This window comes from Suillus clintonianus, assembly GCF_016758775.1.
Source record: "Suillus clintonianus strain FC179 chromosome Unknown DEU56scaffold_24, whole genome shotgun sequence".
In the NCBI taxonomy this organism is placed as follows: Eukaryota; Fungi; Basidiomycota; class Agaricomycetes; order Boletales; family Suillaceae; genus Suillus; species Suillus clintonianus.
Window position 1 is genome coordinate 424,292 of NW_024539248.1, and position 25,872 is coordinate 450,163.

Here is a 25,872-nt window from a genome sequence, read left to right on the forward strand (position 1 = left end):
GTGTGTTGTTGCGAGTTAAGTTCGTGAGAGGGCGGCTAATGGCTGCATAGTCCTTGATCCAGTTTCGGACTGTTCCTGCCATGCCCAAAAATCCGCGAACCTCGGTGCGAGGCGTGCAGGCAGGCCAGTGTTGGATTTTGGACACCTTAGACGAGTCTGGGATGTGTCCATCGTAAGTACATAACTGGCCAACAACGAGAACTTGGGGCACACAGAGAAACAGCTTAGAAGCTGATACTGTAGCCCCTGCGTGCTTCAAGCGATGCAGAACGCGATTCGCGTCTGCACAATGCTCCCAAACGAACCTCCTGATACCGGCATTCTGGGGAATGCGTTCATGTGAGCCATCGGGCATTTCGTAGCGTGTGTGAGGTCCGAGAATGTTAACGTCGTCCTGAAAATTTGGCGCGACCTCGATTTCGGCTTGAAGAATGAATGCAACGTCATTTTGAAAGACGGCGGGAGAATCTGTCCATCTCTGAGGGAGGATGGTAAGGCGATAAGTACTGAGGGGGGTTTGTAATGTGGTGATGTCATGAGACTCTTCTGCGAGTGCGCGATGGTTGAATCCGACGAACAAGTCCATCATCGAATAGATGGAGCGTCCTGTGCACTGTTCTGCGAACAGTTCGATGTAGGGCATAGTAGCCGCGTCCTTGACCATGACGGAGTTAAGTTGCTGGAGGTCGTGAACGATCCGTACGGTGCCACTCTTTTTCACCACGCAAAACCAATGAGATTGGTATGACGAGTTGGAGGGCTCATATACGCCCGACGCGATCTTGGATTGGATGAGCTTGATGACCTCATCTTTGATACCTGGCGGGATTGGGGGTTGACAGTGAGTCCAAGGAATATGTTCGATGGTAGGGATGATGACGGGGGAAAGTAGTAGTCGCAGAATCGTCCTTTCTCCGTTTCATCCCAGGCGAGCGCAAGCTCGTTGTTCATGAGAACGTGCACAGTGAGCTTTCGTTCTTCTGGGAGGAGGAACTCGTTCTTGAAGATGCCAAGGTCGTCCATGCATTTTTGGGTGATGCGGGCACCGGGTATGAAGGCAGGAGGGGTAGTTGAAAGGGGTGGAAGGGATGTGAGAGGGTCTTCTGGGAATCGATGGATGATGTGTGCGTGGGCTGGCATTGTGGTGGCTACAGGCCTCACCTTATTGGCAACCTTCTTGTAGGCAAAGGTACGGCGGATTAGGTCAATATTGAGGTGCGCTTGGAGGAGGAATTCCGCGAAAGAGGAATTGGAGAGGCTAGAGGTGGGAATAAAGGAGGGTCTTGATGGAAGTGGTACTGGAACGGGCTTGTGTTTTGGAATATTGGGAGATGTTGGTATTATATGGGTAGTACAGTCCTCCATACCTGGTGGTGTTGGTGGCAATGCAGTTGAGGCTGAGGACATTGATGTAGAATAACTCGGAGACGGCGTGTCTGGCGTTGTTGGTGGGGTAATGTACGTGCTGGGTGGAGGGTATGCGGAATTTGGTGGAGAAGGGTAACGATGACCATACGATGGAGTAGTTGCCAAAGCGGTTGGAGGGATTTGCGGAGTAGATAGAACTGTGGAGCGGGGATATTTGATGGTGTGGTATGTGTCAGTGGAGCTGGTTGGGGGAATTTGTGGAGTAGATAGAGCTGAGGAGTGAGGATGTTTGATGGTGTGGTATATGTCAGTGGAGCTGGTTGGGATTTGCGGAGTAGATAGAGCTAAGGACAGCAAGAGAGAAGGGAGAACAGAGGAGAGTACTGAGGCTGTTAAGGCGAGGGAGGGATGGGGCCAAGGACGAGGAGAAGTTTTGACGGTGCGAGTATTGCTGGGATCCTGTGGGTTGTGAACTACAACATGAACATCATCGGTATCCTCAGCTTTGGAGAGACGAACCAAGCGCTGCCAAGGTCGTCCTAAGAGCAGGCGGTAAGGGGCTTCTGGTACGACATAGGCATGAGCCCAGGTCTTGATACCTTCCACGTCGATTTCTAACATTTCGAGGCATCTGGCCATCTCTTGCGATCCTCTGTTTGCTGTTTGCATGCGCATCCGCACATCTTGATTGATGGGGGCGTTGATCTTGTGCCAAACATCTTCACGAATGACGACAATCTCAGATCCTTCGTCCAGCAGCGCGAGTTCGGAGTGGGAGCCATTTAGCATTACACGAATTTCACGTAACGGAGTCGCATGTTCGATGTTCAAGGGAGGGGTGGTGGTTGCTGCAACAAGAGTTTTTGCTGTGGGGATTGGGGCAGGTGCTGGCACACGCTGGGTGCGGGAATGCTCAACTGCTTCCTTCCTTAAGTCGGGACTGACATACCGAAAAGCTGGTTCCTTCTTGGGTTCGGCAGAGGTAGGTTGCGCTGGATGAGTAGGGGCTGGAATGGAGACAGATCGTGCTAAGGAGGTGGGGGTGGTAGTTACAGGCGCTGGAATGGAGACGGGGGGTGTAGAGGAGGTGATTTCTGGTGCGTTTGCGAGCTTCGATTTAGACCTAGTAATGGTGAGCGCCTCAGCGGATTGTTCGTCCTTGATTTCTTCTACTGCCAAGATTACTGTGTGATTCTCGGCTACCGGTTCGCATTGTAGAAAGTACAATTCTGATATGAAGGCGGAGGAGGGGATTTCCGTGGGTGCAGGTTGCAATGGGGATTCTCGGCGAGGGTTCTCAATGACAATGGAGTTTGATCCTGTGGCAGGGCTGACAGGGTGAGGTGAGGTGTATCGCGCATCGATAACTTGCTTGAAAGTCTGTTCTCCGTATTGTCATATGCGTGAGTGGTCGGGATACGCGAAATATGGCCCATCATGAATAATCCTTCCTGCGCATAAGTATTCTCCTGCTATGGAGCAGGTGCGCATCACATGAGGTCCGCTGCAGAAGAAGCATTTCGCATTCTGCGAGTAGCTCGTTGAGGGAGGAAGGGGAGGAAGAGGGAGATATGGCAGAGTGCTTGGTGGTGGAATTGGTGCACTGGCGGGACTTGGGGGGTGCCCATGCCTGTGCAGCTGCTGGAGCCAGGCAGGCGAGTTGGGTATAACACCTGGAGTAGGTGACGTCGCCGATGTCCAGGCCATGCATCTTGCGAGCTAAAGCCTTGACTTCGTCAATAGTGTTCTTGACTGAAGGTGGGGGAGGAGACGCAAATGCAACACATTTAGTCTGTACCTCCCTTTTTACATTCTTTCTTTCCTCTTCTTCATCCGAGTCCCAAGGAGCAATGGTTTTGACCTTTGGGGTACGTCCTTCCTGTATCGTACGGATTCTAGTCGCTATGGGCTCATTGAGGTCTGCGTCGAAGGCGTCATCTGAAAAGATGAATCGTCCAGCCTTGAGTACTTCCTCAAAGTCCGTTGCTTTGGTCCACAAATAATTCGGGTCTTTGAGCTCGAGTCTTCTATCAATTGCGCGTTGAGTGATGGCAGGCAGACCTTGCCAGAAGTAGTGGTCTCATTCGTGCATGGATATTTGGCTGTTTGATACGAGCCAATGGGCGACGGGACGGAATTGTCGGTAGTATTGCAAGATCTCGGTTTCCGTGGATATGTTGTTGTCCGCATTGTTGATGACAACGCGCTCTAAGTCGCGAATTGAATATTGTTGACCCTTTGCGGCGCCCGAGTACTGAGCTACTATGCTAGCTTTGAAAATGCCATAATCTCGGCTCTAATACCCGGTTAGTGTCACCCAGAATCTTCTAGTCTCTATATTGACATAGCGGACAATCATCTTGCATTTGTCCGTGTCGCTAAGTGCGCACGACAAGGCCAGATCTTCGAAGAGTTCAAGAAACTCGAGTAGCTCGGAGGTTTCTCCATTAAAAGAGGGCGCCTTGCTTGATCCGCGTCCTGGCATAGCACTGATGCCTTTGTTAATGGAAGACATGGTGGGCGCGATTGCGGGAGGTTTTTGAGTGGGAAATATGGGAGTTTTAGGCACTGAGGGAATACGTGGGGTTGAGGTAGGTTTTGTGAGTTCTAATCGGGGTATTGGTTGTTGTTCTGAGGTGGGAGATGGAGGGTGGTTTGGGATTAAGGGCGTGGTTGGAGTGTCTGGCGTGAATATAGCGGGTCGGAGGTTGTATGATAAGTCGATGGGTAGGGCTGGAAACGGATCACGGGGGTTCGAGGCGTTGGGTAGAGTGGGTTCGTCAGAGGAAAGCGATGACTCTGTTAAGTCTTCTGAGCTAGCATTGAGGATAGGTTTAGGACAGATGGGTGTGAAGGCGAAAGGTTTGAGGAATGATACAGGTGCACAATAGATGTCCTGGATGGGTCTTGTTGGCGTTGATTCGTTGTCTGACGAGCTTGATGAGTCTTCTTCTATGTTCTTTTTGGAAGCTAGGATGGGTCTCGACAGGGCCAGCGCAGGTGGCATTTCTTCTTGTGCACGAGGTTGCTGCGCGTTAGGGTGGCAGTACTTTGATATGGCTGGAAGGGGGTGGTCCAAAGACCGAGTTTTCTAAACAGGGAAGATCAGTGGATCAGAGAGGATCAACGGATGAGACTTTGGGTGCAAGGGGTTGCTCGAGAACAATTCCCCTCGCAGTGGGCTCCAAATATGTAACGGCTGCTATGATTTCGATGGGGAATTAGTAGTATGGAGGCGCTCTTTCTTTGAATGTAGAAAGACTTGAGAATATAACAAGCTTTTTTTGATAGGATGGAGTGCATTCTTGGAGCGGGAGTTCAACGGATTGATTCTGCTGAAGTACGAGCGTACATTTTGCGGTATATAAGTGTTTGGGATCCAAACGATTAAAGCGAGAGTCGAGTAGGTAGCATGTGGAACTAGACAAGGAGTCGGCGAGACACGGTGACGATGGAATGAGAGCACATGGTACAGTAAGGGAGGAGAGTAAGAAGGAATGTATCCGCATAACTCGGATGTGAAGAGTTGAACTCTTCGCATAAATGAGTCACGTGGCTGTGTTCTACTTTGTAACAAGTTCGAACTGGAACCTTGTCCAGGAAATGACAAGGAACACTGAACGGATCAGGCGAAAGTAACAGGACGAAACTGTGGATTCTTTTGAGCGTTGTACTAATGCATAGGTGATGGTAGGTAGGAGACCCGAGTCTAATCCTCGTAGTACAAGGTTCGAGGAATATAAGGGGATGCGTCACGTGGAGTATGATAATGTAAGCAAATGGTAAGCAATCGGCTTACACCCTTCCTTTCTCCGAAGCATTTCCTACGGTCCTAGGTCTAATTGTCATTTGTTAACTTCTGCGCGTGATGCAGCTCAATCTTCTATAGCATGTTGCGCTTCATGCGGCTTGTTTTCATCAGACGATACTTGAGGGATTGCGTGATGCGAGTTTTCTTTGACGGATGTTGTGATTGTTGAAGGTATGTTGTGAGATTGACGGTATTCGGATAACACAGCAGTGTCTTCTAGCTCTTTGCCAGGAACCCAAACATCTGCTTCAGGTCCATAGCCGCGCCATCGAACGAGATATTGATGTCCACGTCTGCGAGTTCTGCAATCAAGAAGTTTCTCTATTTCCCACTCTTCTGTTCCGTTTTGTGTAACCACCATCAGGAAAAACTGTTCCTCTATATAGCTCTATATAGTCACAATAGTGCCCCAACTAACCATAGAATCTATAGAATGGTGCTTATTATAGAGCCCTATATGGCTCTCTAAAGTTGCTATAGTTGAAATATACCACAACTATTATAGCTATTATAGCTCTTATAGGCTCTTATAGCTCTTATAGCTCATCTTAATAGCTGTTTGTTGCCATGATAGTGTACTCAAAACTCAAAAAAAAGCGAAAATTTCAAATTATATTTCAAGTACTACAATACATGTAAACTACTAACTACAAAACAAGCAAAAATGCGAAAATTACAGGAGGAAGGGGCAAGAGAACTAGAAGGAAGAATCAGGGAGGAAAGATGAATACAATAAAAAGAAAGACTTACCAAATACTGAAAATTGCGAAAATTATTGAAGTAAGAGGAGGGAAGGGAGCTAGAACGAGAGGATCAGACAGAAGGAAGAGAGAGTCAGAGAAAAAGACTTGCCAAATGGTCAAAAATGCGAAAATAATTGGGGGGAGGAGGAGTAGGAGGGAAGAGAGCTAGATGGAGAGGGTTAGAAAAAAGATTAGTCAAATAGTCAAAAATGCGAAAATTGTGGAGGGAGACTTACCAGAGTTCAAAGCACCAACACCAGCACCAGCACCAACAACATCAACACCAAGACAGGGATAAAGAAGGAAGAAGAAGAGAAAAGAGGCAAAAACTCGAAAATTGTAAGAGAAATATGGAGGATAATCTAATGAGGGGACAGTGGGGGGGAAGGAAAGAATGGGAAAAGACTTGTTGGTTGACCGCATTTTTGCTTACATAAGCTGTGCCAAACAAAGCCTGTGACAAGCAACTTGACCGTGGGAACTTTTTCGATAAAAAATCAAAGTTGTAGTCCTTGTCAAGGGAAGTCTATCCATAGTCTAATGACTTCAATAGGTTAAGATCCTAGCGAGTCATAAGGAAAATACTCGAAATTGAAGGGTTCAAAAGTGTTAAGGTACACCATATTTATGTAAGCAAAAATGCGAAAATTCACCTTATGTGTATTCAAAATCCTAATGCTAACAGTCAAAATGCCACAATTTCATTGTCTTTTTCTCACTGTTATAATCCTAGTCCTATTAACCAAAAACTCGCCAAGTCTTGTGTTCTTTCTTGAATCCTTCAATTTCAAGTGTTTTCCTTGTGACTTACTAGGATCTTAACCTATTGAAGTCATTAGACTATGGATAACTGCCCCAAGTTGTCAAGGACTACAACTTTGATTTTCATCGAAAAAGTTCCCACGGTCAAGATGCTTTCTTGAACCCTTCAATTTCGAGTATTTTCCTTATAACTCACCAGGATCTTCACCTATTGAAATCATAAGATTATGGATAGACTGCCCTTGTTAAGGACTACAACTTTGTTTTTCATTGAAACAGTTCCCACGGTCAAGTTGCTTTCTTGAATACCTCAATTTCGAGTTTTTCCTTATCACTCACTAGGATCTTTACCTATTGAAGTCATATTCCCACGGTCTACCAGGGTCACTCAATATCATAGCCACTAGTAGCTACTGCCATATTTATTGAAGTTGTTAAAGCTAGGAATAAAATGTGTGGTTGCTATAGAGCTCTTTATAGAGCTATTATAGCCCAAAAAGCTGTTATAGTTGGGCCCTTTTGGACCACTGTCTATAAAGCTCTATATCGCAGAACAGTTTTTCCTGATGCAGGTCCTGACTGCCATCAATGTTTTGCAACTAATTATTTTCCAGGTGCCAAATTTGTTGTGCCCCAGTGGCCAACATACCCCACTAATACATACATATAGCGATCTACAGACCAAGCAGACTGACTGCTATCAACGTATTGCAACTAATCGTTCACCAGGCGCCAAACTTGTGCGTGGCGCTTTTATCATTAGTCTGATTCTTCCTAGAGACACTTACATCAAGGATTCCGCCCAGCGCTGATACCTCTGAGTCTTTGATGCCATGGAGACTATTCCTTGCTCAAACGCAAGGCATGCTCTTTCCTCCGCAACATCACAGTGTTACAACTTGGATAGTTCTTGCGTAACTAATCCAATAAAGGAGTTCAAATGTTATGACGTTCTGTTCAGATGTATGAGGGGCTCTCCCTCTATACAAAGTTCGAGTATAGGCTAGTCTCTTTACAAGAGCTAGATCGGAATCAAGTATCTTCCTTAGAAGATGATCAAGTATCAGAAAGAACGAAGTAGATTCAAGTTAGAGAATACAAGCGTAGCTACTGCAATATTTATAATGGACAGGGGAGGCACGGACCAGGCCGACTATGGAAGTGAAAGGAGTCAAGAAGAATGTCAAAGAACTATCTGGAATGTTCATGCAGTGCATGTTGATAAGCAGTCAGAGATAACAAGAATAGACAGAAGTATCTAGAACATTCATGCTGTGCATGTTGATAAGCAGTCTGAGATAGCAGGAATAAATTGGAGAAGCATGATGATGAGAAAATGATAGGGCCGCTGTAACATTACCCCCTCGTTATCGTCTGAAGTCACCGACTTCAAAAACTTTCCAACCTCGCATCGTCGTAGTAGACGAGATCCGCATCAGCATTATGAAACTCCAGCAGATCGTCCACTGTGCGTTTGTTGGCGAGCTCCTCTGCTTCACGCTCAATTTGTTCGATAAGTTCGTCTTGGTCTGCTTCCCATTTAGCAAGTGCATCATAGAAGCCTTCTTCGTTGTGCTCCATGGGGAGGACTCTTTCGCCATGGAGTTGGCGACAGAAGACGGATAGGTGTCCAGGTTTGAACACGAGGCACGCTCTGCAGTAATATTCTGGGCAGTTCTTGTGATGATGCCCCATTTCTTTGCAGTGGCGGCAAATGATGTTGTCATCGAAGGAAAGAGGAGGAGGTAGCGATCTGGATGACTTTGGAGGGGTTACAATATCTGGCTGCGAGCAGCGGTCTTTGTTCTTTGGAGGGGAACGTGATTTGGGTTTGTAGGGTGTACTCTTCGCGGAGCTTTTACGACACTCTGAACACCTGAGCGTGTTCTGCGGTGGAGGGACGGGCATCAGGAAAAATGGTATTTGCACTAATTGCAAATATAGCATCTATATCCCTCAGAGCAAAAAGAGCAAAAAAAGACAAGTGCCCTGTTATAGTTGTCATATATAACTGCCATATCCCAATAATTGTGAAAAATAGCCAACTAAAGACAGGTCATAAAAGTTCAACCCACCTTGCTTTAGTTGTCTCTGAATGTCTATGAATGACTTTATTTGCCATTTTTCAGTTTTTGACATTTTCGAGTTTTTGACATTTTTGACAACTGCACCAAGGGGGAATTGAACTCATGACTTGCGATGCAAGATAAAAGGTGATCAAGACCACTACACCATAGTCTCTTTGATATATCCTAACCAGAATGTCAATATATACCAATGATTCAAGTCACAACTTATAAGCTACACATTTACTTCAACAAATTTTCGCATTTTTGCTTATTAGATAAGGGTAACCATTAGGATGGGTAATGGTAGACCGTGGGAATTATTTCGAAAAAATCAAAGTTGTAGCCCTTGTCAAGGGGAGTCTATCCATAGTCTCATGACATCAACAGCAGAAGATCCTATTGAGATATAAGCAAAATGCTCGAAAAACATCGGCAAAATTTGACTTTTTGAATTTTTTTTTCAAGTGAGGTGGTGATGAAAGTTGTAGCCCTTGTCAAGGAGGGTCTGTCCATAGCCATATCACATCAATAGGATAAGAACTGATCAAGTTATTACTTGAGACATTCTCAAAACAAGCTGATGATTATCGAGTATTTTGCCCATATCTCACTAGCATTTTATCCTATTGATATTTCAAGATTGTGGATAGACTCCCCTTGACAAGGGCTACAACTTTGATTTTTTTTAAACAATTCCCGCGGTCTACCATAGTTATATAGTGGCACAATATACATCCAAAACCAAAAAGTGCAAAAAGGGCAGAAACCAATTTCCTAATCAAGTTAGAATTAGTCAGCCTCCTGTCGGATTAGGATTAGGATTAAGGTTAGGATTAGGGTTTGGATTGTGGTGGGATCAGGATTTGGAGTCAATTTTTCTCTATGCTGCAATATATGTATCTATAAGCATTAGTGGCACTACATGCACTTAAAGCCATTCATATCCAAAAATTGCAAGAACCAGTTTTCCTGATGTGCAGTTGCTTGTCGAGAGGGGATATGCTGATGCACCTAAGCTTAGGGCAGAGTGCAAAGAGTTCAAGTGTCCAGGTGATAGGACTGACTGCTGCTGCCATCGACTGATGTACAGCCAACCAGACTTCAATGCTGTTGAGTCTCATCTTGAATCTTCGTGCCGTGCACGTGGATTTGATGTCATCTTTTTGCCGAAATTTCACTGCGAGTTGAACTTTATCGAGCAGTGTTGGGGCTTCGCAAAGCGTCTTTATCGAATGAAGGATCAGTTGTCGTCAGAGGTTGTTCTCGAGCATAATGTGATTAGATCACTTGATGCCATGCCAATACAATCCATGCGGCGGTGAGTTTTCATGTAATTGGGCCATCAAATCTTGATTAATTCTTGCGCAGCTTCGCAAACAGATCCCTTCGGTTCATCGATGCCTATCAAAAAGGACTGAATGGAGTCCAAGCAGCGTGGGCAATCAAAAAGTACCGTGGCCATCGTGTTCTTCCAGAGTCCATCATGCGAGAGTTTGATTAAGTCTCCATTTAAATTCTCAGTAATACATCTCACATTAAATATTCTAATGTCTGCAATTGTATATGCATATGCGCACTTTACAGTTGTACCTACTTACTTATCCTGCTCGGCACTGCTCGGCATAGTTAGCATTGACCGTGTCACACTCATGTCACATCATGTGATGTTTGTAGAATCCGCACGACGTCTACCTTACGTATAGCCAGGAATGTAGGAAAGACTAAAGAATTCAGGGTCCCGGCGACCATCTTTTCCTCCGTACACCCTGATAAAGCATTGCACACAACCGCCGTAGTAGACTGTGGCGTGGGGGCAACATTCATCAACTGGATGTTTGTCCGAAAACATGGAATCAAGATCCATAAGTTCAATAAACCCTTCTCTATCCGAAACGCCGATGGACAATTCTCAAAAAAGCAATGTACCCATTATTGTCATCTAGCCATCAAGATTGATAAATGCCTCGTGATCGGAAAGTTCAATGTAATGACCATGGGAGAAAGAGATATGATCCTTCTTGGCAAACCATGGTTGTCGGCCATGAATCCCGACATCAATTGGGTAGAAGACACCCTCAAGCTCCCAGCCACCCCACATTCTCGAAATCTAGAACAAGAATACCAGGAGATGTGGAAGGTTCCCGTCCCCCCTCCCCAATACGATACCAAGGATGACGTATGGAACAATGTTCCCACTGAAACATTATTTGCCCGAAAAGTGGACAGTGCCTCCACTTACCTGATCAATGATGATGAAGTACTCATCGAATACTCCCCTGATGGGTCTACGGTCAGAATCATCGAAAACCTTTCCCTCGATACCCCTCTCACTCAAGATGGAACATCCGCAATTGAACTTAAACGGGCAATCTCGATACAACCACTAAGGAATCAATGGATATTTTCAAGAAAGACCGCCAATGAAGAATACTTGAAAACCAGTAACAAGGCTCAAGAATTCGCCCTGAAAGATGCGCAGGAAAAGAAGAAAAAGACTTTTGAAGAACTCGTCCCATCCTATCTCCACGATTTCGCCGACATTTTCGCTAAAGACAGGTTAAACAAGTTACCCCCCTCTAGACCAGGAGTGGATCATAGAATCGAAACCAAACCTGGCTATGTCCCTAAGTCAGCGAAAACTTACCCCCTATCCCAGAAGGAAACCGAAGCCGTGAAGGCTTTCTTAGATGAACATCTTTCGAAAGATTTTATCCAACCATTGAAATCTCCTCAAGCCAGCGGCTTCTTCTTTGTTGGAAAGAAAGATGGCTCTCTTCATCCCTGTCAGGACTATCGTTATATCAATGAATGGACAATAAAGAATGCATACCCTCTCCCTCTGATTCCTCCACTAATCGCGAAACTACAAGGCGCCAACTATTTCACGAAAATGGATGTTAGATCGGGGTACAACAACATCCTGATTCATCCCGATGATCGCTGGAAAGCCGCCTTCACAACCTTGTTCGGGCTCTTTGAGCCAAAGGTCATGTTCTTCGGTCTTTGCAATTCACCAGCCACGTTTCAAGCATACATGAATCAGACATTCAGAAAAGAGATAGATGAAGGATGGATGATAGTCTACATGGACGACATCTTGATCTTTTCAAAAACTCTTGAAGAACACCAAGACCGAACCCGCCGTATCCTCAAAATCATTCGAAAAGAAACCCTTTTCCTGAAACCAGAAAAGTGCATTTTCGACGCTCAAGAGGTGGACTATTTAGGAATGATTATTAGACCAGGACAAGTTGCGATGGACCCCGCCAAACTTTCGGGTATCAGCGACTGGCAGGTCCCATCCTCAGTAAAAGAAGTCCGATCATTCCTTGGATTCTGCAACTTCTACCGTCATTTCATATCCCACTACTCCGACCTCGCACGACCCTTGATCGATCTAACAAAGAAAGATGTGATTTTCATTTGGTCAGAAGCTTGCGAAGATTCCTTCCAGAAGCTGAAGAGATGTTTCCTTTCTGAACCTGTTCTCTGAAACCCCGACCCCTCACGACAATTCGCTCTTGCCACCGATGCCTCCCTTGTTGCCACTGGAGCCGTTCTTTTACAGACAGACGAGAATGGTGCTTATCATCCTTGCGGATATCTATCCCAATCCTTTAATCCAGCAGAATGAAACTATCAGATCTATGATCGGGAACTCCTCGCAATCATCCGAGCCCTGAAAGCTTGGCGCCACTATCTTGAAGGGAACCCACACCCTGTAGTGGTTTTCACCGATCACAAGAATCTTCTCTATTTCCGATCAGCACAGAACCTGACACGTCGTCAGGCACGTTGGCAGCTAACCCTCAATGAGTTCGATCTAGAACTACATCATGTTGCAGGAAGCAAACTCGCTGCCCCTGATGCTCTCTCATGGTGACCGGATCATTCTGCAGGTCAAACTGATAATGCCAATATTACCCTCCTCCCTGATGAATTATTTGGACAACTCATCGACATCGACCTTGCCGCAGCACTGAAACTCCAGAATCCTCTCTCGGATCCCGTTATCCTAGCAGCCCAACAGGCCTTAGACGGGCTCAATGCCCCTCCTATGAAATCTGCACTCTCTGATTGGCGTATTGAAGACAACACGCTTTTCTATAGGAACCGAGCCTATGTCCCCGCAAATCTCCGTCATCGCATCTTAAATCTTCACCATGACCACCCCACTGCCGAGCACCCTGGACACTTTAAAACTGAAGAACTAGTTAAGCGTGATTATTGGTGGCCTGGGATGGGAACATACATCTGGAAATACATCAAAGGATGCACCATGTGTCAACAGATGAAATCCGATATGCACCCCACAACTCCCCCTCTAAACCCTATTTCCTCCTCCACCTTACGCCCCTTCGCTCAAGTCTCGGTAGATTTGATCACCGACCTCCCACCATCAGAAGGCTTTGACTCTGTCATGGGCTTACAAAGGGGGTAATTCTCTCACCTTGCAAGAAAACCATCACATCAGAAGGAGTAGCCAAACTCTTTTTCAAGAAAGTGTTCCTTAGATTTGGTTTATATGACAAGATCATCTCCGACAGAGGTCCCCAATTCGCATCAAAATTCACAAAAGAACTTGGAAGACTCCTTGATTATGAAGTTGCCCTCTCAACTGCCTATCACCCGCAGACTGATGGACAAACTGAATGATTGAACCAAGAACTCGAAACCTATCTCCGCATCTATTGCCGATCAACCCCCCAAGATTGGGTAAAACATCTTCCTATGGCAGAATTCGTCCATAATCACCGAAAACACGACTCCCAGAACACCTCTCCATTCTTCCTCATGATGGGCTATGAGCCTCGAGGAATCCCTTACGCCTTCCCTGATTCCGCTATCCCTGCCGCAGAAGATCGAGTAAAACACCTCCAGAAGATTCGAGAAGAAGCTCTTGCCTGTCATAAACTAGCAATGCAATGTATGGCCGAACAATCATTTGGAAGGAAGTTTGAACCCTGGAAACCTAAAGACAAAGTTTGGTTATCTGGTGCGCATCTTATCACCCACCTCCCATCAAAGAAGCTCGCGCCAAAGCGATATGGCCCCTTTGAAATTGAAAAAGTCCTCTCCCCTATCACATTCAAACTCCGCCTCCCTGAATCTTGGAAATCTCACCCCATGTTTCATGCTTCTGAACTATCATCCTATCGGGAGACTGAAATTCACGGCCCGAACCATCCTGAACCACCACCTGATCTTATCAACGGACAAGAGGAATACGAGATAGAAGCGATCCTCGCCCACAAGGGAAACATAAAAGGAAGACACCGCTTTCTCGTGTCATGGAAAGGTTACCCCAGTTCAGAAAACTCGTGGCTACCCAAAAAGGAACTCCAGAACGCCCTGGAGATCCTGAAAGCCTATAAAGACCGCCTCAAATTAGCCCGACTTCTCCATTGAACCCTCATCTCCAGAACCAATTCTAGCAAACAAACCATGTCTTCGTCTTTCCAACTCGCTGAATACTTCGACCTCGTTAACAAGATCGATGCTGCCTCCCTCGTAGAATCCGCCTTGTTATCCCCACAACATGCCCTTGAAATAGAACGCATCCTCACTGAAAGAGAGGATGACACCACTTTTACCACTGTCAATATCATCCGCACCACCAGTCTCTTGGAGACCATCGCTGAAAATGTAGACAATGCCGACGCTCAGCGCAGCATCCTCTATCTTCAAAGAAAGATACAGACCTTTGCTCTCCATCTCCTTCCCTTGTATTTCAAGGAGGATGTAATGCAAGCCATACAAACCATTGCAGAACGAGTCACAACTGAGGTCGCTGTTCCACCCCCACCTCCTCCTACTGCTATCCCCTCTACTCCTGAACCGACAATCGCACGACCCATCAGGAAAACTGGTTCTTGCAATTTTTGGATATGAATGGCTTTAAGTGCATGTAGTGCCACTAATGCTTATAGATACATATATTGCAGCATAGAGAAAAATTGACTCCAAATCCTGATCCCACCACAATCCAAACCCTAATCCTAACCTTAATCCTAATCCTAATCCGACAGGAGGCTGACTAATTCTAACTTGATTAGGAAATTGGTTTCTGCCCTTTTTGCACTTTTTGGTTTTGGATGTATATTGTGCCACTATATAACTATGGTAGACCGCGGGAATTGTTTAAAAAAAATCAAAGTTGTAGCCCTTGTCAAGGGGAGTCTATCCACAATCTTGAAATATCAATAGGATAAAATGCTAGTGAGATATGGGCAAAATACTCGATAATCATCAGCTTGTTTTGAGAATGTCTCAAGTAATAACTTGATCAGTTCTTATCCTATTGATGTGATATGGCTATGGACAGACCCTCCTTGACAAGGGCTACAACTTTCATCACCACCTCACTTGAAAAAAAAATTCAAAAAGTCAAATTTTGCCGATGTTTTTCGAGCATTTTGCTTATATCTCAATAGGATCTTCTGCTGTTGATGTCATGAGACTATGGATAGACTCCCCTTGACAAGGGCTACAACTTTGATTTTTTCGAAATAATTCCCACGGTCTACCATTACCCATCCTAATGGTTACCCTTATCTAATAAGCAAAAATGCGAAAATTTGTTGAAGTAAATGTGTAGCTTATAAGTTGTGACTTGAATCATTGGTATATATTGACATTCTGGTTAGGATATATCAAAGAGACTATGGTGTAGTGGTCTTGATCACCTTTTATCTTGCATCGCAAGTCATGAGTTCAATTCCCCCTTGGTGCAGTTGTCAAAAATGTCAAAAACTCGAAAATGTCAAAAACTGAAAAATGGCAAATAAAGTCATTCATAGACATTCAGAGACAACTAAAGCAAGGTGGGTTGAACTTTTATGACCTGTCTTTAGTTGGCTATTTTTCACAATTATTGGGATATGGCAGCTATATATGACAACTATAACAGGGCACTTGTCTTTTTTTGCTCTTTTTGCTCTGAGGGATATAGATGCTATATTTGCAATTAGTGCAAATACCATTTTTCCTGATGCACCATTCCCTTAAACCATCCTGCCTTTTCGTGCCCCTCCGGAAAATAAAGCGGCTGTGTATCGCCGTTAATGAGGCATGTGTCAGCCATCCGAATGCATTTCTTGACTGGTTTACCATCAGCAGCCACAAGAGGTTTTCCATTGGCGTCTTTGACGGCCAGTGTCATGCCCCAGGATTTTGACGGATTCTTCGGCATCTTGCAAGCGGACAGCGCATCATCAGCGCGCAGTTGCGGTGAGTAGTGGCATTGTCAAACATGAGGATGTGGTCTTCGTTGGGGTAGTCTCTCAACAGAATATCCATTGCTTTCTCGGCGTGTGCGAGGATATTATCATTGGTAAAATATCTGTCTCGTGCCTTTCCTGCTCTGAACAGAATACGTGCACTCTCCTTTCCATCAAGGGAACGAAGCCAACCATAATCTGCAGAGACGAAATCGGCGACCATTAAAGAAGCACCCTCTCCTTTGGGAAGTGGTACAGCCCCTTCACTAATGTGGACCCAGCGCTGCTTTCTCCGATCATTTGCATAAAATGTCGACTCATCGTGAAACCAGTGCACAACTCGACGGCCAGTCAAAGATGAAGACTCGGTCAGAACCTGTACCGCCGTAGAGATATTCTTGTCCGTCCACTGGCGCATTTGTGTGTGGTAGCGATTCCACCCAGGTAGGAACACATTTTGACGATAGTGAATGATGTCGTCACGTTCGTGTCCATCAGAATATTGCCCCTTTGGTTCCTGCTTCCATCAATAGCCTAGCCGTCCCATCCATCGCTGTCCCGTTTTGAGGGAAATTCCTTTCTGTAAGCCATAACGTGTCTGGTTCTCTGGAACATTAAGGTAATCCACGAGGTCCTGTGCACGCACGAACTTCCCTACACTTTGAAGGTGGAGCTTTAATCTGCAGCAAAGGATTCATCATCAACGCGAGACTCCGAACGTCGGGGTGCACAAAGAGGCAGTGCATCTCGGTCCTTGATGTATGCCTTCGACCAAGTTCGTAGACAACGCGAGAGGTAAAGTTCTCCTTTTTTCCCTGCTTGAGCATTGCAGGCTGCACGGTCAGCTGCTTTACCCCAATGACCACCCACTGAATTTGCAGAATGTGCCCTCCCATCACTCCCAACATCTGTGTATAGCCAGAGAAAGCTTCTCATGTGGTTGAGCCTCTCCTTTAAGATTGGGGGGTGTTTCGGGTCACGATAACCTGTCTGATCACGTCGAGGGGGCTTCAACAATGTCCTTAGCTCATCTAATGCCTTCCTGGCTTCCTCGACAGTGGGTGGCTTTCTGAGCTCGAAAGAATGGTCTCGGGTACCCCCATCTCCTCCATGATTCCCATCAATGTCACTCTCAGCATCTGTTTCATCATCTCCCGATCCAACATCAGAAACAACGTCATCGTGACTGGCGCTGTTGGTCTGGTGAGAAACATCTGTTAGTGACTCATCAAAGATGTCTTCGAGAAGAAATTCAGTTTGATCCATTTCTTTCCAGTGCACACCCCGGATGCCAATTAAGTCATCCTCGTCTTCAATGTCCTTGCAGGTCACTTTGTAAAGATGTGGCTTTGGCAGGGGGCTTTGAATTGAATATGTATTCTCGGCAGTTGAGAAAGGGACTCGCGAGAAAGGCTTGCTAACAATACTCGATTGGGATTCTTCACTTGATGCACCGCAGACTCGGACATTATCTGCAACATGAACCTATGTGCCCGTTTGACATGAGTTGTCGCAGCTTCGAAAATTTACTAGTTACTCACATTTTCATCATTTTTCGGAGTGTTCGAGCTTGTTCTTTGTCGCTTCAATGCCCACCATGTATTCAGGCCTGTGGCACAATGTTTTCGCCACTGCGGTCGGTCAACCATGACTCGGAGCCCTACAGGTGAGACTGTTGGCTTCACGGCGGCCTCGCATTTCGGAGTCGACGAGCTTTGACCTCTGCTAGGAGGGGAAATCCATAGAAACCAAGTTAACTAATTAACAACTGCACTTTCACAAATTCTGCAAATATCATAATCTTCGCAAAGGCTTTTTCTATCCATTGACATTACAGATTGTGTCCCCATTTCCTCGTTGATTTGTTAACCTTTTTTTTGTGTTTTGTCACTCAAAGTCACGATTTATCACGTGATGTTTGTAGAATCCGCACAACGTCTACCTTACATCGATATACGGAGTTTCTGACATTGCGGCAGGCTCCGAAGTTAAAAATCCAAGTTCCATCTTTTGACAGATTCATCATCCTCTTCCTCTTCAATCTTGCTGGAGGATTCTTCATCATCAGATGCTTCACGTCTTACCGGTTGCTTTCCTTTTCCCTTCTTTCGGTCATCTCCGGTTCCCCTGGGGTGGAATGTGCGGTCATTCGCGCGATGTCCCACTTTCCCGTAGTTGAAGCATTTTCCCTGCCTCATGTATTCTCGTTTCTCGTCTTCAGTAAGGCGATCTACGTCCATCGCATTCTCATCTCTAGGAGTGCCTGAGAAGCGAGTGGGTCTATGGTTATCATTCCTTCTTCCGTTGTGCTGATTCAAATGATGGGATCTGTGTGAACGAAGGAGTTGGTAGGTGTTTTCGATGTTGATAACCTTCTTGAAAAGTTTCTCTGCATCTTCAGGGATTTCTCCGGAGTTGCATAATTTCTCTACGATATTGCGGTTCAGCCCGGAAAAGAAGTAATCTTTTACAGCAGCGAAATTGTTGATTCCGGCTTTTGAGGCGAGTTGTTTGAAGTTGGCGATGTATTCGCTCAGGTCATCCTTCTGTTTCAGGTTGCGGAGCTTGTGGAGGGCCTTCCTATGGAATCTATTGGAGAGAAGCTTTCCTTCATTTTGGTGGTGAAATTGCTCTAGGTTCCATAACTATTCTTTGCTCCGCTCGAGGAACTCGGGTTTACTTCTCTAGCGAAAGTGGTGAAGTCTTCCATCCAAAGAGCTGCTGCCCCGTCTTTCATGAATGAAAGGGCGAAGATGATCTTTTGTTTGTCGGTGTCGTAGATTTCATCGTTGATTTCGATATACGCCTCGACTAGGCATAGCCATTGGGAAATCTTTTCTCTATCTCCAGAAAAGTCAGGTGGGTAGCCAATCTTTCGTTCAATGGGTTTGTCTCTTCCTGACATGGTGGGTTCTTGAGGTTCAGGGTCTTCAGGGTCTTCGGGTTCTTCGTCATCGTCTTCTTCGTCTTCATCGAAGTCTAAGGGTGGGGCCTCAGGGATTTCTTCGTCCTTGTCAACAGGTGGGTTCTGGAAGGATTCTGGGTACGATTCTTCTTGGTTCTGAGATGGTTCAGTTTCAAGCGAGCTGAGTCCTATTGGTGATGCGATGACTCCTCTTGTTATAGATGATGGTCCTGCTAATAGTGCTGAGAAAGGGTTCTGGGGGTCTGAGCGGGTGTTCTTGGTGGTATTCTGGGATATTGGTCTGCTCCTATTCTTCCTGCGGCGGTGTGTCTTGCCTTCGCCGAGGTCTGCTTCTGAGAAGACATTTTGTCTTTCTATTCTGGGTTCGAGGTTTCGGGGTGGTTGGGTCCCTCAGTGATAAGAGGGGTTCTGGGAAACTTGAATCTTTTGTTACGACTTGGATAGTTCTTGCGTAACTAATCCAATAAAGGAGTTCAAATGTTACGATGTTCTGTTCAGATGTATGAGGGGCTCTCCCTCTATACAAAGTTCGAGTATAGGCTAGTCTCTTTACAAGAGCTAGATCGGAATCAAGTATCTTCCTTAGAAGATGATCAAGTATCAGAAAGAACGAAGTAGATTCAAGTTAGAGAATACAAGCGTAGCTACTGCAATATTTATAATGGACAGGGGAGGCACGGACCAGGCCGACTATGGAAGTGAAAGGAGTCAAGAAGAATGTCAAAGAACTATCTGGAATGTTCATGCAGTGCATGTTGATAAGCAGTCAGAGATAACAAGAATTGACAGAAGTATCTAGAACATTCATGCTGTGCATGTTGATAAGCAGTCTGAGATAGCAGGAATAAATCGGAGAAGCATGATGATGAGAAAATGATAGGGCCACTGTAACACACAGCATCTGGCTCGAGGCTCGTACAACGACTACTCACTCCCAAGCCTTCCAGTGACCATGGGACGGAATCTACCATACTGCGGGTACTTGCGACATCTACAGATCCAGACGACATTACAACCGCAGCCTCAGCAAAACTTTGTGAGTAGGTGCTGCCTCATCAAATGTTTATCTGAAAGAGGGCTTCTAGATATGTCATTGCGCTCTCTTGTTTGCATATATTGCAGTACCTTGAGCCATGCTCTCAAGGTGGTTTGGTCTTGTTCCTCGCGGTCCCTTTCATCCCGCAACCCGAGATTTGGCCTCAGCACACCCAGAAGGTCTGTACCTTTTGCGTCCGGGATTTTCGCTTATTCAACTCCATACGCTGGACCCAGAACGCCTCGCTTTAGACCGACATTCATGACTGTAGCAGATGATTATGTAATAAGCTGACATCGCATTTTCGCTAAGTCCATTTGTTCCAATTGGTTCTAACACAGATTCAACCAAATTAGCTCATCTGACGTTTCACTGCAACCGTCACATTGACAGAGACCGGTCACCGAATCAATTCAATGATGCTTCAAGGATGGTCAAACTGCAGCAGTATGTTTCTGCTTTTCAACTTGCCAGTCCTGGAAGCCGTTGATTCGTGGGCAGCAGACAAATCTATGACTCATGTTTCTGTGCAGGAGTAATAACAGTACATTTTCTCTGCCTCCTGTCAAGCCACGAGGCTAATTTGTTTGATTGTTGGTGCTATACCGCGCTGTATTGCACCATATAATATCAAGCAACCTCACGTATTTCATTTTGTCCCGACATATCCCAACTGTCGTTTCACCTATAAGTTGTCCGTTCCCTGTTGTTTTTCTCTATGACCTCTGAGTCTCTTAACTTACTGCAGGTATCTCTCTCATTATGCCACAGCGGGCTCCCCATCACATTGTTCCATCTGACAGGTCTGAATTGGACTCCGACGATTTGGACTCTCCATCTGTTGCAGTGGATATCGCATCAACTGCCAGTCAGCCATCAGTCTCCAACAGCCGCGGGCAACAGCAGCATGGGGACATCGAGGTATTGTAGTCACATCATGCATGAAACTATCTATATGCCGACTTTTATGTCTGAAGATTGTCCGGCACTTGCAGTTAGAAAACCAGATGCTCAAGAATGATAACCGTACTTTGGGCGAAAAGAACAAGACTTTATTGTCCAATCAACACCAACGTTCAAGCGCCCAAGTTCTGGACGAGCTGAAGGCTTTTGATGTTGAACTCTCGACCTTTTCCCACAAGTATGGGGTTGTTGCGGAGGTGTTCCCATCCGAGCATCGTATCCTCAAACTCGTTGTGCCGAATCCTCCACCTGCCATCCTATCTGGGAGTTGCTATGCCAGCAAGAGTGCAGAAGAGCTTGGTCTTGTAACCGAGCTATACTCCCTTCTCCCAGATCATCTTCATCGGTTTGTACCTACGTCTCATTTTCAATCACTGGTGTGTCAGTCTATGTTGTGTGACCTAGCACTGATTATTAATATGTAACGCAGCTAGAACAACAACTTCAAGGTGGCCGCTCGAGTGAAATCGGCAAGTTAAGGGTGATGGCAGGTCGAATTTTCAGTCTCGATCCATCATACTTTGACACCGGTTTTATGAATCGCGATACAATCCCCGAGATCCAGAAGATGCTCGGTACGACTGGTAGCCGTTCGTCGTCATCAAAGTTCCCACCTGTCATTTTTACGAGGCAGGAAAGGGACCCCACAATGTCCACAGTCTTTGGAAATTGGGAGCCAGTCGCAAAGGTACTTATTTATTTATCACTGCGTGAATCTGTCCTTATGCTATTTGGTCCAAATTCACCTAGGCAATTAGGGTGATAATGTTCGGCAAAAATTCACTAGATATTGCTGGGTGGCCTCGTGCCAAGTGTAATGCTCGAAAGTGGGGCATAACTTCATGCACCCCTGGTCTTCTTGCCTGGGCTTGGGTCGCAGTAAGACTCTCCAACCACTAATGATCAATGCGCTCCTCTAGTTGCCCCCAATTCACCGACACTTGCTCTGGCTGCACCACCCGCCGTTTCCGATGCTGTGCCAGCACCACCCACCATTCCCATTGCCATGCCAGTACCACCCGCTGTTCCCGTTGCTGTGCCAGCACCACCCGCTGTTCCCATTGCTGTACAAGCACCAGCCATCACCCCTGCTGCTGAGACCATCATCACACTGGGTCCTCTTCCTGCTATTCCAGTTTCTCTCGCAGCTGATGAATCCCCTCCAGTTCCTGATGGACCTAACAACATGGAGATACTGCCAACAGCGGCCCCGTCCTCTAGTTGATGGGGACGGGGAAGGGGAAAGCAGGGTGGGCTAGTCGGCATATCTTTGTCAGCGGAGCAGCGAGAAACATGATCTCGGAAAAAGGACTAGAACATTGCAGAGTATTATAGTAGTATGTAGTTAGATTGGTGCTCATCATAATCTGATTATGTTGATTTCATTGATGTCCAAATTGACTTCAAACTGCAAGATATTTATTGGGAAGAACTTAGGTCATTGGAACAAGCCTTGGGACCTAGATTGCAAGCCACGATGAAATCAGCTTCGATTGTTGCAGCCGGCGGCTAATATTGCTAAATGGGTTGAAACTTTTGTTGAAAGGCACGATTGCAACCAGATTGTAACATAAATTGTATTGTAATGCTCTTTTATTGCAACTCGTTGGGACCTAGGCTCGTCATTTGATCCTTGCAACGTGTCGCAAGGTCATGAATCCCGAATAGGAAATTTCCGACATACATTGACAAATAGTTTGTCCGAATGGTCCTTGGACAAATATACGAGTGGATGCTCTACACAACACTTGGCTGAAGTGTGTGGATCCTTTGATGAACGAGGGACCTTTGGTATGGAGCAAAAGTCCTTGGTGATGTGGATTTGGGAAGCTGACTAAGCTTTACCCAAGCAAGTCCTTGCTGAGCTTACTCGAAGCAAGATACAATTTGTGGTAGAATTGTCTGAATGATCCTTGGACAAATGTGCAGTGAATGGGAAGCTGACTAAGCTTTTCCCAGACAGATCCTTGCTGACATAATCAAAGCAAGAATATCTCCTGAAGAGTTCTTTGTCCAAACAGCTTTTGAACAAAAGATATGGGCTGTGCGGGATGCTGACTAAGCTTTTCCCAGACAAATCCTTGCTGACTTAATCAAAGCAAGGAAACAGCAGTTCTAGACCAACAAAGGACTAGAAAAGAAGGTTAGGGTGACTAAATGCCCCTAACAACAGTAAAGATAACACAAGACTAAGATTATATCAAATCTTAGTGTAGTAAGGCTGTCAGTATCAGCCTGCACTTCAGATGATAGATGTGAAGTGGGAAATCTCCAATATGGGGAGTCTCTCATTTCTCCTCAGAGAATTGAGCCTCCTTATATACATTTGGTGTGGGAAAATTCCCAGGAACTGTATAGTACCAAGAAAATAGAAAGAGACACAAATCTCAGAAGAAATAAGGTAGTTGTAGCATAAAATGCAGAATTGAAGTGGAAAGAACACCAAAGGAGGAAAATGACTCATTCTGACTCATTTGACAGCAAATGACATCACTGTGGAGCAGTGTGGAGCATTTGTGGAGCAAAGTGGAGCTGAATAATATCATTGTGGAGCTATGACATCAAATGACATCATTGTGGAGTTATGACATTGAGTGACATCGTCCAAGATCAAATGACTCAATTCTGGAGTCATATGACTTCTCCTAGGGTTAATTACATGTTATGTAAGCTCAGATTGTGGCTGAAGCTCACATAACGTGCACAAATAAAAAAGAACAAGAGAAACAGAAGCAAGAAAGTCAACAAAGATAAACGTAAACAGAAGGAAACAAAACACGAGCTTTCTGCCACTTTTTACTTCTCTTGCCTCAACATAGAGTAATTAGTCTAAAGCGAAAGCTTTTGGGCTAGTATACTCTTATCCTATTGAATGTCAATGTATGATCTTCGTTTCATGCATGACAGCGCCAGTGGAAGCAGGAGCTGCAGGCATTGTTAGATCATGATGAATAAGAAGCTTTTTATCACTGCAACACCGAGGGACGTGAATATTGCAAACACGCTTGGTATGTTCTCGTTTCTTACTGTTTCGTCTCTTAAACCTACGTAGACAGTGCATTTACTACACTAGTACAGTGGGTAGTATAATCAATTAATTTACCACGCTTATGATAAACGTCACGTGCACCCGCATTGGACTTTTTGCGTCTGTTTGAATTTTGATCCTCTCAATGTAAGGTGTCTTCATGGATTCGGTTTGTGCATGGGGATGGCCAGGGTGTCCAGAGTTGCTCTGAACCCTGGTCAGTAACCATTGCATTAAGCAAACCTTGGCCAGGGTGTCCAGAGTTGCTCTGAACCCTGTGCCACCCAGCAATTCAGTCATAGCACCTTATATTCTGTCTTCTACCACTACCACTACTCCTACCTCTTGTCTCTACTAAAGCCCTGCTGCCATTGCCGCTCTCGGATTCGTCGAAGCCGCAGCTGATGGAACTCGACTATGAACCATTGGAGGAGGAGGAAGAAGACTTCGGTGCTGGTAAATCGGTAAGTCTCGTCTAGTATTGGCTCTCCACCTCCCCTCCTTACCATGAGGCTGGTATGGCCCGTTTTGCCCCAAGCCGAATGGTGGAGTATCGCGCTCTCATTCCCTCACATCCATCACCAAATTCTTTTTAGTTATATTTACTCATCATGCTAACACACATCACCCAGGCCAATCTGCAACATGCAGCTTGTCTTCTTGCATTCTATCCAGTGGTGGTCTCTATCTATCTACTCACTTAGCAAATCGTGCTCTCAACATTGCATCACCTATATCCTATACACCATCGCACCACAGCACTGTTGGATAAATCCACGTTACATACAAGTCTCGCTATTACTCATCTCTTGCTAACCTTCGCACACTACAACTGCGCACATGTACAATAACACGCATCAATCCCTACGCGAATGGTATATAGTCTGTGGACCCTCAGTCTTTTCCCGTTAGACTGAGGTGAGATCACTACTCTCTTTACCATACTCAATCCTTACTAACATTTATCATAGTCACTTGTTTCACACTCGCAGGTACTTATACTAATACCAGAGTCTTTTCCCGTTAGACTGAGTCACTCATTTCACACTCACAGACTACAGTGTTCGTAGATCTCAACAAGCACTTCCTCCAAGGTCGCCCCGCGAACGGGGTTCAATCTGCCTGTCGCCAGCCTCAGCGAGGTTACCCCCCACAACTGTTGGTTCCAAGCCCAACGGGACTTGCCTATGATGTACACGTCCCCCACCTGTCGCTCGGTAACACTCAGCAACTCTATGACATGGTTCTCCCTGCAGGAGACAATCATCGCCCAGCCGTACACAATGTTTTCCGTGGTGGTCATCACCTAGGATACAGCCAGGTGAGTGTATCATGACCGTGAGGAACGTATTCTGATCCAGGAACACTGTTAGCAACGTCTTAACAGGACGAGCGCCACGACACCTAACGCCAGACACTCCTTCAATAGCACGGATGTAGATCTTGATTTTTCCTCGCCATCCACACCTTCTGCCGCAACCCCCATGACATCTTTTGAACTCTTGCAAACTGACAGGGTATCGAAAAATAATGCTGTTCCACGCTTGTTCACTTCACGAAGAGGTAATGAGGATCCAGTCTGGCCAGCTGGTGTTGCAGTACCGTTGCACCACAGCACTTCCTTAAAGTGTCCAGCCCCAGCTTATGGTATTTGTTGTACACTGGGTATTTTGTCACTATGTACATTATTTTAAAAATAACAGAGCTGATTCTAACCTATCTCGTCGTGTGCCACTGCATCGCAACAGAAAAAACAAGGTATTACTACTATTAATCAACCTTCCTCATCATCACTGTCTTCTGCCTCGTCCTCGTCCTCGTTTGTTACTCCAACACTTGCAACATCTAAGCCTGGCTTCTCAATTACGAAAAAGCGATCTTCCTCTGCACCAGAAGGTAATTTTGGGCGGTGTGGAGCCATTGAAACAACTGATTTGATTGATTTT

At 45.5% G+C, this 25,872-nt stretch overlaps 4 protein-coding genes across 4 annotated transcripts; 3 read left to right on the forward strand and 1 right to left on the reverse strand.

Moving 5' to 3' along the window:
• Nucleotides 1–9,053: 9,053 nt before the first annotated feature.
• On the forward strand, nucleotides 9,054–10,254 carry DEU56DRAFT_870755 (uncharacterized protein; the record flags this gene model as incomplete). Its single annotated transcript, XM_041355655.1, has 3 exons — nucleotides 9,054–9,101; nucleotides 9,734–10,071; nucleotides 10,122–10,254. The coding sequence occupies 3 exons, from the start codon at nucleotides 9,054–9,056 to the stop codon at nucleotides 10,252–10,254; spliced, it is 519 nt and encodes a 172-aa protein (XP_041210067.1).
• A 5,466-nt stretch (nucleotides 10,255–15,720) lies between these two features.
• On the reverse strand, nucleotides 15,721–17,622 carry DEU56DRAFT_754920 (uncharacterized protein; the record flags this gene model as incomplete). The annotated part of the gene is made up of 5 exons (XM_041349862.1): nucleotides 15,721–15,896; nucleotides 15,959–16,490; nucleotides 16,620–16,653; nucleotides 16,686–17,458; nucleotides 17,515–17,622. 5 exons carry the CDS (start codon nucleotides 17,620–17,622, stop codon nucleotides 15,721–15,723), a joined length of 1,623 nt encoding a protein of 540 aa, XP_041210068.1.
• Nucleotides 17,623–20,697: 3,075 nt separating this feature from the next.
• On the forward strand, nucleotides 20,698–22,123 carry DEU56DRAFT_911302 (uncharacterized protein; the record flags this gene model as incomplete). Its single annotated transcript, XM_041357273.1, has 5 exons — nucleotides 20,698–20,856; nucleotides 20,913–21,275; nucleotides 21,329–21,586; nucleotides 21,649–21,751; nucleotides 21,819–22,123. 5 exons carry the CDS (start codon nucleotides 20,698–20,700, stop codon nucleotides 22,121–22,123), a joined length of 1,188 nt encoding a protein of 395 aa, XP_041210069.1.
• A 2,207-nt stretch (nucleotides 22,124–24,330) lies between these two features.
• Nucleotides 24,331–25,334, forward strand: DEU56DRAFT_940519 (uncharacterized protein; the record flags this gene model as incomplete). Its single annotated transcript, XM_041358895.1, has 4 exons — nucleotides 24,331–24,390; nucleotides 24,898–24,918; nucleotides 24,981–25,247; nucleotides 25,314–25,334. The coding sequence occupies 4 exons, from the start codon at nucleotides 24,331–24,333 to the stop codon at nucleotides 25,332–25,334; spliced, it is 369 nt and encodes a 122-aa protein (XP_041210070.1).
• Nucleotides 25,335–25,872: the final 538 nt, after the last annotated feature.